At 32.0% G+C, this 19,844-nt stretch overlaps 1 protein-coding gene across 1 annotated transcript; it reads right to left on the bottom strand.

The window, feature by feature from the left end:
- Nucleotides 1-6,147: 6,147 nt before the first annotated feature.
- LOC126709364 (dehydration-responsive element-binding protein 3) lies at nucleotides 6,148-8,287 on the bottom strand. Its single transcript, XM_050409577.1, has 2 exons — nucleotides 7,331-8,287; nucleotides 6,148-6,490 (listed from the first exon to the last, which is right to left on the bottom strand). The coding sequence occupies exon 1, from the start codon at nucleotides 8,050-8,052 to the stop codon at nucleotides 7,363-7,365; it is 690 nt and encodes a 229-aa protein (XP_050265534.1). The 5' UTR covers nucleotides 8,053-8,287; the 3' UTR covers nucleotides 6,148-6,490; nucleotides 7,331-7,362.
- Between the last annotated feature and the right edge of the window lie 11,557 nt (nucleotides 8,288-19,844).

Here is a 19,844-nt window from a genome sequence, read left to right as displayed (position 1 = left end):
TATTTCACGATGATTTAGAGTCCACACATTTGGAATGAAATCATTACAAGTTAGAGACAGGGATTCGAATCTTGAATTTTTCATTTAAAGAAACTTAAGTAATGCCATTTAATCAGAAGGTTTTTGATATAATTATTTCCTTTTTTCTTTTTTATTAAGGAAGTATATTCAGTTATTCACAAGAACTTATTGGTTAGTTTCTTTTCCATAATGGCTTTGTTGGTCGAACTAATGTTTGATTAGGCTTGGGAAACGAATCGAGTCAATCAAATTTGGGTAAAAAGAGGGGGCTGTCTTATACGTATTGTGAAAATTATGATCAACTCAATACGATTTTTTTTTTTTTTTTCATACGCAAAAAGTGATAATAATATATATAAATAAAACTTAATAATTTTGTTTTGTTTTTCATTACAATAAGAGTAAAAATAAATAGAAATACTAAAAAAATAAAAGCTAAATAATACATATTTTTTTTGAAAAAAATACACAAGCCAAAGTTCTCTAAACTAAAACCTTCAAGGCCAGACATTGCTTAGAAAGAATATATGAGTGTTTGACTCAAACACTCATATATTCTTTCTAAGCAAATAAAGAAAATATTAAGAAGTGAATTTGTCAAACATGTTTACACAGAGTTAAAAATTCAAAACAACCAAAAAAAAAAAAAAAAGCGAATAAAACATTCCGTTTGAAAAAAAATGGTCAACTTGTGTAATTTGTAGGTTAAATGTTCAAGTCGGCCCATTTTTCATGGGTAAAAAAAATCCTACTCAAACTCATATATATATATATATATATATATTTTTTTTTTTTTTTTTTTTTTTTTGAGTTAAGGTAGATTAACGAATCCGCGTCCATTTTTCATAGATCTACATTTGATATTTCTTGTAAATACAATAAACCTTTATAAATATTTTCCGTTTTTTATGTCTAATTTTTAGATAGTAATTTAAAAATCCTAAATGTAATTAAATAGACATATGTTCTATACTGTACATATTTCATCCCAGGTATTATTAGTTATAGATATGTGTTTTTGGCTAAATTACTATCTATAATTTTTTCTTTTTTGGTCAATACTATCTAATTGATAGATATATATATATATATATATATATATAGATAGATAGATATATAGTAGTATTCAGCCAATAAAATAACTACGGAAAGTGCAATTAGGATTTATTTTAAAAAAAAAAAATGGCCTATAGTGGCATTTTTTTTTTAGTAGTGTTTATAAAAAAAAACACCACTATAAGGTGCTGCTATAGGTTTTCTATAGCCACATTTTCAAGGGTCTATAGTAGCATTGTAAAACACTAGGCTTATAGTAGCATTTGGAAGGGCCTATAGCAGCATTTGATTTTGATGGTTTTGGTTATAGTGGCGGTTCGAAATGCTGCTATAGCCAATTTTTTTAAGAAAAATATAAGGATCTATAGCAATGTTTTAAAAACGCCACTATAAAGTATGGACCTATAATAGTGTTTTTATAAAACGCCATTATAAGTCTATAGTTATGATATAATAGTGATGTTTTGTGGTGCCACTATAGAAAGCGACACTATAGTCCAAAGGGACCTATAGTGGTATTTTTAAGACTTAGAGTGATGTTTTTCAAATGCCACTACAGCCATTGATTTTTGTACAAATAAGAATGACAACATCAAAACCGCTCTAACAGTAATAAAGTCTTTATCATGACCACACTAATTAGATCATTGATCATATCAAAACATTATTTCATTTTTTATTGATTTGTTGTCTTATACTCAATTTGGCTAATTCTTTTTAGCTTAAATGCTTAATATCATGAGGCAGGATTCCAAATGTGGAAATATTTTGGGTAATCATTGAAGAATTATAATAAATATCTAATTGGTGTTAGGTATCAGAGCACTAGAATTTGGTTTGGAGGTTGGGATGGACAGATCAATAGTTGAGGGTCACTCTGAGTTAGTGGTGAAGGCTTTGATCAATGAGGAATCATATTTGGCGTCTTATGGCTTACTGATTTTGAATGATCGTATTCGTGCTAGTTGTTATTCAAAATTTTCTTACTCTCATACTAAGGTAGACAGTAATAAAGTTGCTCATCATAGTTTGGCTAGATTAACAATTGATTTTTTAAATTATACGGTGTGGATAGAGAATGTTCTACCACAAGTTTACTCTATTTTTCAGGTTGATTTAGCCATTTTACCTTAATAAAAGTAGATGTCTTTCTTTCTTAAAAGAGAAAGAAAAAAAAAGGTTCACATGCTTTTAGTTTTTTGAATATGCACTTTTCCTCTTTTGCTAGTTTATTTATCAACCACCAAAAGTGACATCTATGAGGATGATATGTAAAAGAAATTCCATTTTGTCTCATTAATTAATGATAAAGGTTCTAGATTGAGAAAAAAAACAAGTGGCGATAATAAAGGACCCCCCCTATATGATACTGATATTAATGAATGAAATTGATAGCTTAATGCATTAGATAATACTCAAATCTGACATGGATTAGGGTGACAGATAGGGGTCTTTTATTAATTGTATCTCCTTTGCTGGAAGCGTACCATCCATGCATTTGCAGCTTTTTTATTGGCATAGATGAAAGTTTACTAGTATGTTGTTTTATGTCTAGATATAATTGTTTAAGGTACTGAAAATTTTGGTATGTTCTTGTTCTTGAGTAGAGTTTTACACGATTTTGTAAAAAATATTCATTATTTATTTATTATGAAGAATAATTATGAATGAGTATCATACTATCATTACAAGAGACGTTAACTCCGTAACTACCATTTAACACTCTCCATAATATATTCCTCCATTGTGGTTATATTTCCAACATTTGTGCGAGGTTTTTTTTTTTTTTTTTTTTTTTTAAGAAAAAAAAAATTATTCACACTAGTAGCCTCAAAATATTTGTTTACGACTAAAAAGTCAAATTGGAAGAGTTTTTCTTTTTCTTTTTCTTTTTCTTTTCTTTTTTGGAATAAGTCAAAGAAAAATATAGTGATGAAGAAATGACGTTTTGGGCAATGTCAAAGTGTTTGTTTGTTTGTTTTTTTTTTTTTGGTAGAAAATTAATAAAAAAAAAAAAAAAAAAAAAAAAAGAGAGAGAGAGGTAGGATAAGAGAGTGGCAATGGAAAATTTTATGTCTTTAAGGAAACACGAAAAGAGATAGACACCAACACACTCCCAAAAAAAAAAAAAAAAAAAATTTCTAGTATCTGATGATACCTCGTTAGTCGTATCAAAATTCAATATGTATGTACAAAATAATTATATCAACATTTCATTGTTACTTTTAGGGGTGTTAGTGGGGTGGTTAATTTTACATACAAATCTCTCTTTTATTGAATTTTGATACGACTAACATGGTATCATTTTGTGTTTTGATTTTTTTAAATAGTTACAACTTACAATATGTTGCTAACCCTGTAACTTGAACATTTTCTCTCCTAAACCTCTAAACACTTTATGCATAAAAATGTATTAATTCAGTTACAAGGTTCTTGGTTGGTATCATTTTATGTGAGTTTACATATTGTGAAAATTGTCATCTTTGACGGTGCATCGATTGAGGAAAAAAACATGCTACTCCAAATTTGTTTGCAAAAGTATAAAAAGAATAAGAAATCATTCTCTACTTCGTTAATATTTGAATAATGATATATAAGGATTTTTTTTTTTTTTTTAAGTATAATTTCAGTTATGCCATAATCAGAAAGTCTTAATCCTAAAAGATCTGGCCTAAACACAGGTTCCACGTCATGCTATATGATAATAATATTAAATAATTGGAATAATAAAACCTTTTCAACCATTTGTTTGGATTGGCTTGATTTTATTGGTCAAATTGAAGTTTAAAGGTTACGTTAATTGTCTTACCAAAAAAAAAAGGTTGCGTTAATTGTCCACATTAAATTCATCTAATTAAAATATGAAAATGTAAACCATATATATAGAAAAAAATTGGCATACTCTACCAACTTATAATGATTAAAAAAAAAAGAGATACGTACAACGACTTAATTTCAAGAGAATTTCTAAAAAATATTTTCTTATAAGTGTTCAAAAATTTTCAAACACTCGTTTATTTTTACTGACAGAATGACAGGTGTAATCTACTATCTCACACAATTTAAAATAATTTTGACGTCAAATTTGAAATTAGTAAATGGGTAAAATTTTAGAACAATTTAACAATACTAAAAATGATTTTAGATTAATTATTTTACGTCCACCATTTTCACGTCCTCTTTTATGTTTTAGATTTATGCATGTGTAAAATTGTAAATGCAAACAAATAGAATCTTTGATACGACTAACATGGTATCATTTTGTGTTTTTGGTTTTTTTAGATAGTTACAACTTATAATATGTTGCTAACCCTGTAATTTGAACATTTTCTCTCCTAAACCTCTAAACACTTTATGCATAAAAATGTATTAATTCAGTTACAAGGCTCTTGGTTGCATGGTATCATTTTATGTGAGTTTACATATTGTGAAAATTGTCATCTTTGACAGTGCATCGATTGAGGAAAAAATACATGCTACTCCAAATTTGTTTGCAAAAGTATAAAAAGAATAAGAAATCATTCTCTACTTCGTTAATATTTGAATAATGATATATAAGGAATTTTTTAAAAAAAAGTATAATTTCAGTTATGCCATAATCAGAAAGTCTTAATCCTAAAAGATCTAGCCTAAACACAGGTTCCACGTCATGCTATATGATAATAATATTAAATAATTGGAATAATAAAACCTTTTTAACCATTTGTTTGGATTGGCTTGATTTTATTGGTCAAATTGAAGTTTAAAGGTTACGTTAATTGTCTTACCAAAAAAAAAGGTTACGTTAATTGTCTTACCAAAAAAAAAGGTTACGTTAATTGTCCACATTAAATTCATCTAATTAAAATATGAAAATGTAAACCATATATATAGAAAAAAATTGTCATACTCTACCAACTTATAATGATTAAAAAAAAAAAAGAGATACAACGACTTAATTTCAAGAGAATTTCTAAAAAATATTTTCTTATAAGTGTTCAAAAATTTTCAAACACTCGTTTATTTTTACTGACAGAATGACAGGTGTAATCTACTATCTCACACAACTTAAAATAATTTTGACTTCAAATTTGAAATTAGTAAATGGGTAAAATTTTAGAACAATTTAACAATACTAAAAATGATTTTAGATTAATTATTTTACGTCCACCATTTTCAAGTCCACTTTTATGTTTTAGATTTATGCATGTGTAAAATTGTAAATGCAAACAAATAGAATCTTTTTCCTTTCTAAAAATGAGCACCAAGTCTCCAACAGTTTAGGTTTGATAATCTTCCGACTCTTAACCTTTTTTTTTTTTGGTTTAAATGCTTTCAAGTTTCAACACGCACATAACGTGTTCTGCGTCATGCGTGACTAGATACAGTAAAAGCGCCACACTTGTCTAAAAACTAAAACTTTGCATAAAAAAACGAAGCATCAAATCATCAATTATATCTACCCTCTTCTCCAAAAGAAGAAATGAATGGAGGACTTTGTTTCTAATAATTGAAAATTACTATTTGTTACAAATATGGAATCCTTTATTATCAGGAAAGCTGTACTCAAGTCTAGTCTCTTACCGCTTCGAAGCATATGCAAATTCATGTGGGTCTGTGATCACTTTATACACAAGTGCTAATTAATGGTGTCATCCACCCCTAAATTATTCAGCAAATTCTTCTTGGGAGGTCAAACATTTAAATCAAAGCAGGGTCCCTCCAAGATATGATTATTTATGATTGTGCTTTTAAAAATCCATGGTCGTTTTGTTTTGTGTTCCATTTCGCAACAAAAAAAGATGATGGCTTCGATTTCCTTTGTCATTATAAAATTCTTGCAAAGACTTAAATTGAACACACTTTTCACCCATATCACAGTACAGAAGGAAAATTCCTGACACTTGTTTCATCTTTTTTTGAGTAAATTTATTGTCAGGCCCTCTATCATCATTAGAAAAAGAGTAATGCCAAGCTTTCAACAACATAATTATTTAAGAGAGAGAGTTTTTCCTCGGTCTATGGCTATAGAAAGGTCGTGTGGCTTGGCTACTGTACTGTAATTTGTCTCTTGTCCACCATAAGAAAAAATTTTAAAAAAATATCAATGGTCCATCATAGATGGACACTACTCGTCTTATTAATCCTTAACAGAGAAATGGTCCAAATTATAGCTTACTACTATATGTCAGCCCTGTTCAACAAAATGCAAGAGATAACATAAAGAAATGGTCAAATGGGGGGCAAAAACAAGTAAAAGATAGACACTTGGTGGGTACCCCATTGGGAAAATTTAAGTGTCACTTCAGAATCCCAGCTCACAATGTTTCACCCATCTGTCATCTTCTGCCAATTAAAGCTAAATTCTGCATTACCCAAGCGGTACGGTCCCCTCTCTCTCTACTTTGAGTAGAATTACACATGAAACCAAATCCTGCACATTCAAAACCATCAGAATTGAAGTCCATGAGTGAAAGGGGTAGGGGAATAGCTAGGGACCATTCTTGAGCTGAACCTAGGCTATTTGGCACAGCATTTGTTGACGTTTTTTATGTTTGCGATTGCTCATAAGACTGGTAGGTTAGTATCACTTAATTATGAAAAGAACTAAAAGTGTTTGGTACATGATTAAAAACACGTATTTTTAATTTTTAAATAATATTATATATATTTTTACATATTTTTTTATTTATAATTAGTAAAATAATATCAGAAACAATATCGGACGGCTCTCAAATCTCCATCTCAATTTGTTGTCAAAATTGAATATTATAAATATATATTTGTGATTGCTTTTTCATTTTAACTTAATTCAATAATGAAAAGCACAATACGAAGGTGAAGGATATCAAGTTAACAACATGGTAAATTTCACATTTTTTTTTTGTTTACCAGATTTTTCATAGAATTTCGTTTACGTTTTTGATACAAAACCAAGGACAAGATTATATATCTTAGACGAGACTTTGAACCTTTTTGGGAGTTCGAGCTACATTATTATATTAGAGAAAGAAGCTTTGATTTGCTAACACTTTACACCAATCAAGCCAAGCAAATTATTGACATTTTCTGATTTTCCTTTTTCCCAATCCTAACACCGTACAGTTAGCTAGATAAAGAGAAGATTAGTATTAATCACAGAAAATACAGAGACACACACATAAAACCCACGCGGAGACATAGACAAAGAGAGGTTTTAGACCCTTGAGAGAAAAAGAAGAAGGGTTTTAAACCAAAAGAAAAAAAAAGAAAAAAGATTAGATAAGACACTCACATTCACATCCACAAATGACAAAAGCAGAGCAATTAACATTCCCACAATAAACCTTCAAAGCTATTTAGCATCACATTAGTCTCTGCTCCAAAATTCTCCATATTAGTCTGAAACCATGGCGGCGAGTACATCCCCCATCCATCAACCGAGTCAACAAACACAAATTCCTTACTAAAATCCTGCTCTGACTCATAACTCGTCCCCAAACTCGGCAACTCAACAATCTGACTCAACTCCTCTGACTCCTTAGACAAGTCCATCGCTGAAACCAACGTAGACAATGAAGCCGAAGGAGCTAAAGAATCAAACTTGGTCATCTGGGCTGCTTTGGCTGCCGCGGCTTGAACATCACGTGGGGCTAGTGAAGCAGGGCGTGGCAGAGAGTCAGCGAGCTCTGGGAAATTGAGAATGGCAGAGTTACCTTTGATGCTAAGAGCAGCAACGTCATGAGCTCTAGCGGCCATTTCTGGAGTTGGGAAAGTTCCGAGCCATATGCGTGATTTCTTGCGTGGCTCGCGGATTTCAGACACCCATTTGCCCCAGTTTCTCATGCGGACTCCACGGTACACTGTGTGCTTTCCTGAGTCACGCTCGTGAATATTACGCTTGGTTTTTTTTGGGTTTTGTTGTTGTTGTTGTTGTTGAGGTGAGGATGGGGATGATGGGTTTGAGTTTGAAGTGCTTTCTGTTTCTGAGTATTGTTGGAGTTCATTCATGCTCATTTTTATTCACTTATTGGTCAAACAGTTTACTTGTTATTGTTTGGAAGTGAAAGAGAGAATAAAAAGACAATGAGGAGGACTAGTTTCAGTTTGGATTGTATACAAAGATTGAAAAGATCAATGAAGTGGGTTTAATATGCAAAGATAAAGGAATTGAATTGATGAGAGGAAAAGAGGGTTATATAAGCTGAGAAAGGGAATGCACCTTGTGATTGATCATTAAGGCCTTTTTTTCCATCATTTCCCAATGAGTCACACAACACTTATAAGGTTTGAGAGAGAGAAAGAGAGAGAGAAGAGGTTTGCAAAAGAAATGGGACACCCTGCTAGGCCAGTAGACCCTATGGAAGAAGAATGGGGTCCCCTCTCTCTGGTACCACGCAACCCCATTAATTTTCAACTTTTTGATCTTTTCTACTTTCACCTATGTTGCACTGTTCATTTATCCCTTATCTTCTTAATCTTATGATCTCATCTTCTTCTCTATTTACCAACCCCATACACCCACGCAGATCACCATTTTGCCCTTTTCATTTTCATATATATATATATATATATATATATATCTTTATCACAAGTTTAATCAAGTTGGGATTATCAAAAAAAAAAGTTTGATCAAGTTGGTTGGTGCGGATTCGGTTACACATACACTCTATTTTCTTTATAATTTGAGGTAGCCTAAGAGGTTTACACTTCCCACTTACGTATTATTTTATTGAGATCTCTTTGTTATGATTGATATTTTTGAGGTCCTAGAAACTATTGTTAGTGTATAATTAGCAATGCGACAGTAATTTTAACACATGTTCTTATGAAAATCATCTGTACAAATCTTTATCACAAGTTTGATCAAGTTGGGATTATCAACAAAAAAAAAAAAAAGTTTGATCAAGTTGGTTGGTGCGGAATCGGATACACATACACTCTCCATTTTCTTTATAATTTGAGGTAGCAACCTAGGAGGTTTACCCTTGCCACTTTCGTATTATTTTATTGAGATGTCTTTGTTATGATTGATATTTTTGAGGTCCTAGAAACTATTGTTAGTGTATAATTAACAATGCGACAGTAATTTTCACACACGTTCTTATGTAAATCATTTGTACAAATCGCGGCTTTCATTTTTTAAATGTAAAAAACTTGAAATAATGTAGACATCGGATGTAAAATCATGAACATTATATATACTGTGCGTACATTATAATATTTTTCCTTAACACTATCATCTTTTATCTTTTCGCTAAAAGTCAACAATATGACATTGTTCAAAAACAGGAGGCCCATATTCATTTGGTCCGGACTCAAACCAAAACAGCTTTTGAGATTTCACCATGGACCCAATTAATCAACCGAAAAATCATTGCGATTAATACAATCAATCGCTCGCAAAAAAATCTTTTCCAGTTATTCATTGCACCAAGCTTCTACAGTTCTGCTAACTGTTTTTCTTTAATGATATCCCACAATGCGTCCTATATATTCAATCTATGAAGCACGGGTGCGTTTCGGGACTCGGGTGCGGGTGCGGGGGCGGGTGCGGGACTCGGCAATTTTTGAAAAAGTAGGGTGCGGGTGCGGCGGGACTCGGCGATTAAAAAATTATTAAAAATATTTTTATTTATATTTTCTATATATTTTTACTATAAAAATATTCTTAAAAAACACATTAATATACTTGATTCATAAAACAAAGAAAGAAGAAGGCAAAAAAACACATCTGAGGTCAGAATTTCGGCCGCTCCGGCAAGTTTTAAGGCCAATTTCGGCCGTTTCCGGCCTGTTTCGGCCGTATGGGTCGCCGGCCGATACAACCCGATATGGCCGATACGGCCCGATTCTGACCGAATCAGCCCGATTCGGCGCGAATCGAAGCCGATTCGGTGCGAATCGAGCCGCGTCGGCGCGAATCCAGCCGATTTGGCTCGAATCCGAGAAAAAAAAAAAAAAAAAAAAAAAAAAAAAAAAAAAAAAAAAAAAAACACTCAGACGCGGCCGGACTCGCGGTCAACCGCGTCGGACTCGGGTGCGCCACCCTCCCAGTCGCGTCCGTGCTTTCTAGTATTCAATACAACAAAGAGAAACTACAGTAGTTTATCTCATTTATTGGAGAAGTGCCGTCAGAAACAAGTTTCTACTTGAAGCATCTTGTTTTTCTAGCAAGCTACTTCTAAAAATAGTCATGGCACTTACAAATATGACTTAAGGTACTATGCCATATATTTAGCACAAATAATGAAACGAAAAAGGTATTATGGCGTATTATTAAACTTGGTTTATGTTGCTTCCTCTCTTCTTCTTTTTTTTAATTTTTTTTTTTTAATTTTTTAAGATAGTTTTTAACATATGACGGCCATTACTGATAATAATTATTTATTATCAGATCAAGATATCAATTGATTTTTGGTATAAGCGAGAATTGAGCTTCAAATCTCTTATTCAACTATCAGAAACTTTACCAATAAAATAAATTATCAAGACCTATAAATTTATTTGTCTCATTGAATGAACAAGACCTTTAAATTAACCTGTTTGTCAAAAATGTTTTCTTATCAGAATCAATAAGTTATTGTACAAAAAAGACCATATCCCTACAAATTCTTTTTGGCCTCGTGTAACAAAAGTGAAAGGATACAAAATATAAATTGACTTAATTATGTTGTAACCATGAAAAACAAAGGCAGTTTGAAGCACTGAAAAATATGAAACAGATGCCTATATCAACATGTAGTTTCAACTTTCAACACATATATAAAGGCTTGTAGAATTTCCACAGACATAGACCTGAATTCATTAAGAGGACAACAAAGATAGGGTGTTGATATGAACTTATCCTTTTCCGCACTCTTTTATCTTTATTCTTTACCTTGCTCCACGGAAAATGTCCCAAAATTCTTTTTCGGTAGAGTACTAAAAGATAAAGACATTATAGGTGCAGAAATATCAGAAGCTTCATCAAGCACTTGGAAGTCTTGAAAACAGAATGATGGTTTATTGGGTCGTGTTAATGAGTGCCCTTAGGATAATGGTTAACAATCTATTTTAGGAAAGTTTTGACACTATTTTTATGGATAATAGAAAAAGTTGTCAAAATATTAATTTTTTTTTTCTTTTTTCATAAAAACTTTATTTAAATAAGTTGTTAACCATTGCTCTAAAAGCATCCTTGAGCATTTTTCCTTTTTGTAAACCTGATTTTCCTTTTTCTTGGGGGTGCATAGTGCATACCACATAATTGTTGTAGGGGCCTATAAGAATGGACTGATTGTCCAATACAGAGCCTTCTAGACTGGTAGTAGTTGCATTGATCTCCTTACGTACATCTGTGCCACCAAACATGAGTCGATCCACACCCTATCTGGGTCCCAACCACATTACAACTATGTCGCACCCAAAGTCCATCTGTGGCACTCAATTTGTGGTCACCCACGATTACACAGTGGCTTAATCAAAATTCATAATAAATGAACTTACCCTACATGTTAATTGTTATAGATGATATGCCGTAAAAAAGAAAAAAAAAAAATTATTAAGCAGTTTCCGTCATAGACATACGATCCTTATCATTGTAAGACTTTATGAATCGTACATTTTATGAATAGTACATTTTATTGTTGTAAATGCATAAAATCTGTCATTGTGAATGCCCGGCCAAACGATAAATACAAGAGCTTCATAAAATGTGTTATAATTATTTAGCCATGCCATCGTATCTGTATGGATTTGAATTTTTTATTTCACAACGACTCTCTACAAAATCTTCTGTTTAAAATATATATATATATATATATATGATGTGACTTTAATTGGATGATCAATGATGTAAATACATTGGATTTTATAGAGAGTCTATATAGCATTTAGATCCTATGCATATTGTACTCATTCATAACTCCGAGAAGTTGGAATATACTTCTACGTACAAGTCAATTGAAATAGTACAGGACAAAAACCAAAAAAACTTGAAATGGGACTGCATGCGTTTTGGAGAGTGACTAGAACAGTATTTATGTTAGGATAATCATGGAATTGATTTTATGATTCATGAGTACGGCTTGATATGTGATTACTAGATTACCTAACCTGAAATTAGGTTAGAGATAATATTATTTAGATAAAAGTCTCACGCAATCAGTCAAATGTCTAGGCAACTTATAGGTAACTTTCTTGGCTTCCTAGGGCGGCCTCAATAATTATGTTGGGAATAAACATATGAGTAATACCTCACGTTAAATAATGATAAGAGTGTGTGAGTAATATAACATAATTGAGTTCAAATTCATAAACTTAAGTTTTGGTTCAAGGAATGAGTGAGTATGACTTATTCATGGCCTAAATAGAGGTCTGGAAGCTCATAGATAGCCAAAGACTTATATGTGAGGGAAAAATTGTAATTGAAGTCTCACATTCACATTGAATAATAATGATAAGAGTAAGTAATTAGTATAACATATTTGGGTTCAAACTTATAGGGTTAAGTTTTGGATCAAGGAATGAGTGAGTAGGATTTGATCATGGCCTAAATAGAGGTCTAAAAACTCATAGATATTTAAAGACTCACACATAAGGAAAAGATTGTTATTAAAGTCTCACATTGAATAATTAATATAACATAATTGGGCCTAAGTCATAGACTTAAACTTTTGGGTCAAGTGATATTCCTATACGAATATATATTATATTAACTACTTAATTAGAGTCTCTCCAATATGCTCTTGCCGCCAACGACCTACTTTCTTACCTAGCCAAAAGAAAATTACTAAACAATACTTACTTTCCTGGCTTCCTAGGCGGCTTCAATACTTACTTTCTTACTCAACCTAAAAAACAATAAACAATACTTAATTTTCTTGGCTTCCTAGCTAAGGCGGCCTCAATGATCATGTTTTAAATTCTATGTCCCAGTAAATAGTATCATATATCCTCTTACATCCTCATTTTGCATATGGTATATACTTCTAGAAAGTGATGATTGTACCTTCACACATGAGCTGTTAATGAAAAACTGTGTTTGGTCCCATATTCAATTATCAGTCGCCACGGTTAAAATTTGTGAATCCAAGCGCCTCTAGCTATCATACAAACAAATGAATGATAGGGAACTTAAATCCACGGCCACACTTTTTGATTTTCCAAATCGTTCCGTGGCTTCAATGCCTCGACCACCTGGGTCATACCATATGATATCGAATCAAATATAGATGGTAGAAATAAGCCAAGCTTGATAGGCTGATATTGTTATCACCATCTCCAAATTTAGGGTTGGTTTGGTTTGTGTTGAGGTTGTATTCATTTTCTTTTTCATTTTCTGTACTCAAATCTTGTACTTCTTTTTTTCCATCTATTTTTTTTTTTATATTATTTTCTGCTTTGTCTTTCTCTTCACTTTTTTATTTTTTATTTTTTTATGATAACCACCAACAGAGAGAGAGAGAGAGAGAGAGAGAGAGAGAGAGAGAGAGAGAGAGAGAGAGAGAGAGAGAGAGAGAGAGAGAGAGAGAGAGAGAGAGAGAGAGAGTTCTTTGACGTGACAAGTCAGTGATAGTGGGACTCACAAATTTGATTTTTTTACGAAAATACCACTATATTCATTTTCAAGAAAATAAAAACACCAAAAATTTATTCAAATCTTTTTTTTATATATACTAAAAATGAAAACTGAATACAAATACAAAGCCAAACAAATTTCTTAGTGATGGGTCCCACAAAAAAAAAACTGAAAATGAATACAAAACACACCATTTTTTGCTCAAACCAAACAGGCCCTCAAGATCTTTAATTTGATATTTCTCACCACCTCCAACATTTGATACGAAGATATTCAGTTCTAGGGGCCAAAATTAGGTTTTACCCCTTTCAGCCAAACTTTCCAGTAAAATGCCATTTGTCTGAAACTATTTAGGGATATGCCCTTGTTTTGAAACTCAATTTTTAGAAAATTGAGTTTCTTGAAAAAATTTGCATGGTACTCGAGTTCCATGCAATTTTTTTTTTTTTTTTAAAGTTTGATTACTCGTAACTCAATTTTCAGCAAATCGAGTTTTTCATTGAAAACTTGATTTTTAGAAAATCGAGTTTAAAACAGGGGCATATCCCTAAATAGTTTTAGATATGAAGCATTTTGCTGGAAAGTTTGGCTGAAAGAGGTATATCCCCATTTTGGCCCAGTTCTAGGATATGCGCACATACAGAGGCAGTGACATATATGGTGAAATTATTTGCCGGCGATCGAGCTAGCACTTGTATCATGCATGTTTTAATACAAGATACACCAATAATATTGTACTATGATATATTCCCTACTCGAATGTAGGGTCATGTAATTTTGGTGGTATACATGAAGATCAAGACGAAGATTTGAGAGCATCTCACCTAAAATTCTGTTATTATTAGCTAGATTGCATTGGAAAAAGAGTAGTACTACAAACACACATTATTTTATAATATTTTTACAAAATATTGATATGATCAACCTCTTATTGGTTTTCATCTAGGCCCATCATTAATATCATTTTTTTATTACCAATAATCACCTACCACATCAGCACTTTGTAAAATATTTTATAAAATAGTTTATATCTCTAGCATTATTCCTTGACAAATTGAGTTTCACTTAGACTTGGGAGAAAATTGGCCTCTGCCCTTTTTAAAAAAACAATCCAGGGTTTTGCCCCATTTCCCAAACTAATTAGGGAAATGCCCCTCTTTTGAAACTCGACTTTCTAAAAATCGAGTTTTAGTTTAAAACTCGATTTTTGGACAATCGAGTTATAACAAAATGAAAATTAAAAAAAAAAAAAAAAATTGGAGCTCTATAGTGGCATTTTAAGGAGCTCTATAGTGACGTTTTAAGACCCTATAGCGGCGTTTTGGAACTCAAGGTCCATGAACTCGAGTTCCGTGCACTTTTTTTTTTTTTTTAAGTATAATTGCCCCATACCTATAGTGACTTTTTAAGGACCCTATAGTGGCGTTTTGAAACTCGATTTCTGGACAATTGAGTTATAACAGGGGCATTTCCCTAATCAGTTTGGGAAAGGGGGCAAAATGCTTGATTTTTTTTTTTTTTTTTTGAAAGGGGCATTTGCCCATTTTCTCCGTTAAACTTACTATAAACACAACAACACTTGACCTATCGAGCTTCGAGATTACTGAAATTCAAGCCCGCCCTTGATCGATTACTTATGCCTTGGCTTTTGTATTCTATGCATGCAAAATATATAAGGTAACACTTAAGTCAACCTAAGCAGATATTAGAGAGGGAGATTGATTCGTTTATTTGTTGTGGGCCTAAGGTTTTGTGTCAAGTAAATCTCTTCATCACCAACTACATTAATGAATCTAAACTCTAAAGTGCAATATTGGTTATGTACATTGTTTAATGCAATCAGAATCCAAGTATAATTGGCTAACTAATTGAATTGACATAAAAAATTGGTAAAATCAACCTACCGGGCTCTAAATTTCCTAACAATGAATAATTTATATATCTATATATATAATAATAGGTAAAGCTGAGAGAGAATTCAATTAGATTTCAAATTAGAATTCAATTAAAGTCTAATTTTACGCCACATGTCATATCTAATCTAAGTTTTTAAATTGAGTTAATTCAATGTAAAAATTAAATTTCAATTAGAATTTAATTTTGCGACATGTGTCCCATCTAATCTAATTTTTTTAATTTTTGTTCAAAATAAATTAATTTAGTGTAAAAAACAAGGAGCCCAATATAAGTAAACCATAAAAAAACATAATTTTTGAATGATTATATATTTATGAGCCTTTTTTTTTTTTTTTTTTGGATACTAAAATTGAAAACTGAATACAAATAAAAACACCAAATATTTTTCAAGAAAATAAAAACACCAAAAATGTATTCAATATTTGTATTTAAATCTAATTTTTTTTGGATACTAAAATTGAAAATTGAATACAAATACAAAGCCAAAGGAATTTCTTAGTGATGGGTCCCACAAAAAAAACTGAAAATGAATACAAAACACACCATTTTTTGCTCAAACCAAACAGGCCCTCAAGATCTTTAATTTGATATTTCTCACCACCTCCAACATTTGATACGAAGATATTCAGTTCTAGGGGCCAAAATTGGGTTTTATCCCTTTCAGCCAAACTTTCCAGTAAAATGCTACCTGTCTGAAACTATTTAGAGATATGCCCCTATTTTGAAACTCGATTTACCAAAAATTGAGTTTCTTGAAAAAATTTGCATGGAGCTCAAGTTCCATGCAGTTTTTTTTTTTTTTTTTTTTTTAATTTTAAGTTTGATTGCTCATAACTCAATTTTCGGCGAATCGAGTTTTTCATTGACACTCGATTTTTAGAAAATCGAGTATAAAACAGGGGCATATCCCTAAATAATTTTAGACAATGGGGCATTTTGTTGAAAAGTTTGGCTGAAAGGGGTATATCCCCATTTTGGCCCAGCTTAGGATATGCGCACGTACGGAGGCAGTGACATATATGGTGAAATTATTTGCCAGTGATCGAGCTAGCACTTGTATCATGCATGTTTTAATACAAGATACACCAATAATATTGTACTATGATATATTCCCTACTCGAATGTAGGGTCATGTAATTTTGGTGGTATACATGAAGATCAAGATGAAGATTTGAGAGCATCTCACCTAAAATTCTGTTACTATTAGCTAGATTGCATTGGAAAAAGAGTAGTACTACAAACACACATTATTTTATAACATTTTTACAAAGTATTGATATGGTCAACCTCTTATTGGTTTTCATCTAGACCCACCATTAATATCATTTTTTTTATTACCAATAAATCACCCACCACATCAGCACTTTGTAAAATATTTTATAAAATAGTTTATATCTCTAGCATTATTCCTTCACAAATTGAGTTTCACTTAAACTTGGGAGAAAATTGGCCTTTGCCCTTTTTAAAAAAACAATTCAGAGTTTTGCCCCATTTCCCAAACTAATTAAGGAAATGCCCCTCTTTTGAAACTCGACTTTTTAAAAATCGAGTTTCAGTTTAAAACTCGATTTTTGGACAATCGAGTTATAACAAACTAAAAATTAAAAAAAAAAAAAAAAAAAAAAAAAAAAAAAAAACTTCTGAAGCCCTATAGTGGCTTTTTAAGGAGCCCTATAGTGACGTTTTAAAACACTATAGCGGCGTTTTGGAACTCGAGTCCCATGGACTCAAGTTCCATGCAATTTTTTTTTTTTTTTAAGTATCATCACCCCATACCTATAGTGACGTTTTAAGGACCCTATAGTGGCGTTTGAAACTCGATTTTTGGACAATCGAGTTATAACAAGGACATTTCTCTAATTAGTTTGGGAAAGGGGACAAAATACTTTTTTTTTTTAAAGGGGCATTTGCCCATTTTCTCCCTTAAACTTGACTATAAACACGACAGCACTTGACCTATCGAGCTTCGAGATTACTGAAATTCAAGCCCGCCCTTGATCGACTACTTATGCCTTGGCTTTTGTATACTACGCATGCAAAATATATAAGGTAACACTTAAGTCAACCTTAGCAAATATTAGAGAGGGAGATTGATTCGTTTATTTGCAATGCCGGCTGAATAGTGGGGCAAGAGAGGCGGTCGCCTAAGGCCCCAAGTAAAAAAAAGGCTCCCAAATTTTAACCAATAGGGTTATTTATAATCAATAAATAAAATAATATTTTTTTACCAGATGAAAAACAAATAAGAAATATAGAAAAATGCAATTTCCACAATATTTTTTACAATACTTTTACAATTATGCTAAGTAGCAGGTTGTTACAACCTATTATTGATGGCAAAAAAATAATTATAGTGATATTTTCAAAGAAAAAAAAAAGCAACTTAAAACCTATGGTTTGTTGTAAAAATATATTGTGAATGTTGTACTTCTAAAAAAAATAAGAATAATAATAAGAGTTTAGTTACCAAACTTTTACTAGTTCTCATTTAAGTCTACCACTAACACCACTCTTTTACTTACTATTATCAATCTACCATATCAATAAGTATGAAAAATTTTGTCAAATTTTTTCTGTTTATAAAATTTCTATAAAAAGAAAAAAGAAAAAAATCTACATAGTTTATGTTAATTAGTAGTAATTTTGCATCTAAAACAAGATAATCAATTTTCGCCTTAGGCCCCCAAATATATCAAGCCGCCCCTGTTTATTTGTTGTGGGCCTAAGGTTTTGTATCAAGTAAATCTCTTCATCACCAACTACATTAATGAATCTAAACTCTAAAGTGCAATATTGGTTATGTACATTGTTTAATGCAATCAGAATCCATAGTATGATTGGCTAACTAATTGAATTGACATAAAAAATTGGTAAAATCAACCTACCAGGTTCTAAATTTCCTAACAATGAATAATCTATATATCTATATATAATAATAATAAGTAAAACTAAGAGAAAATTCAATTAGATTTCAAATTAGAATTCAATTAAAAGTCTAATTTTACGCCACATTTCCTATCTAATCTAAGTTTTGGACAATCGAGTTATAACAAACTAAAAATAAATAAAAAAATAAAAAACTTCTGGAGCCCTATAGTGGCTTTTTAAGGAACCCTATAGTGACGTTTTAAAACTCTATAGTGGTGTTTTGGAACTCAAGCTCCATGAACTCGAGTTCCATGCAATATTTTTTTTTTTTTAAAGTATCATCACCCCATACCTATAGTGATGTTTTAAGGACCCTATAGTGGCGTTTTGAAACTCGATTTTTGGACAATTGAGTTATAATAAGGGCATTTTCCTAATTAGTTTGGAAAATGGGACAAAATACTAATTTTTTTTTTTTTTTTTTGAAAGGGGCATTTACCCATTTTCTCCCTTAAACTTGACTATAAACACGACAGCACTTGACCTATCGAGCTTCGAGATTACTAAAATTCAGGCCCGCCCTTGATCGACTACTTATGCCTTCGCTTTTGTATACTACGCATGCAAAATATATAAGGTAACACTTAAGTCAACCTTAGCAGATATTAGAGAGGGAGATTGATTCGTTTATTTGTTGTGGGCCTAAGGTTTTGTGTCAAGTAAATCTCTTCATCACCAACTACATTAATGAATCTAAACTCTAAAGTGCAATATTGGTTATGTACATTGTTTAATGCAATCAGAATCCAGAGTATGATTGGCTAACTAATTGAATTGACATAAAAAATTGGTAAAATCAACCTACCGGGTTCTAAATTTCCTAACAATGAATAATCTATATATCTATATATATAATAATAAGTGTAGGGACACGATTATTCACGACCCAAGAATAACATTGGGCTCGTATGTAAAGGGCCCGAACAATATAATTTGTAGAGTGTGGCCTTGAAAGGCTTGGCCTTGGTCACTGGACAGCAGTGTAATTGTGGTTTTTATGGAAGCTCATACGAAGGTGGGCCTGGCGTGAATGACAAAACCTTTCTTCAGTGCGACCTATAGGGTTTTTGTCCTCGGACCCCGTCCGAGGAGCTTAGTGTTCTTTTCCTTCTCCTTCTCCATTTTTTAGGACCTCCCCCTCTGGGGGGATCTCCCTCCCCCTTGGTTCTTCTTCCCTTTTATACTAGTAGTTACTTCCCTTTCAATGTCCACGTGTGAGTTTTACTTTCTGGGATGGAGACTTGTCCTATCAGCCCATACCTAAAGTGGTTGGGAGTAGACGTAAAAGTTGAATAGCATGGTGAAGAGCATGGGCCTGTTAGACGCAGAGTTCTTTATTACAGTATTGGCAGCTTTTTCACTTGTCTTGTCCCTGCATTAAACTTGTCCTTCTTCTTTAGGT

Source organism: Quercus robur, chromosome 12 (genome assembly GCF_932294415.1).
Source record: "Quercus robur chromosome 12, dhQueRobu3.1, whole genome shotgun sequence".
Classification (NCBI taxonomy): Eukaryota; Viridiplantae; Streptophyta; class Magnoliopsida; order Fagales; family Fagaceae; genus Quercus; species Quercus robur.
The sequence above is the reverse complement of the archived record's forward strand: the minus strand, read 5'-3'. Positions and strand labels throughout refer to the sequence as shown.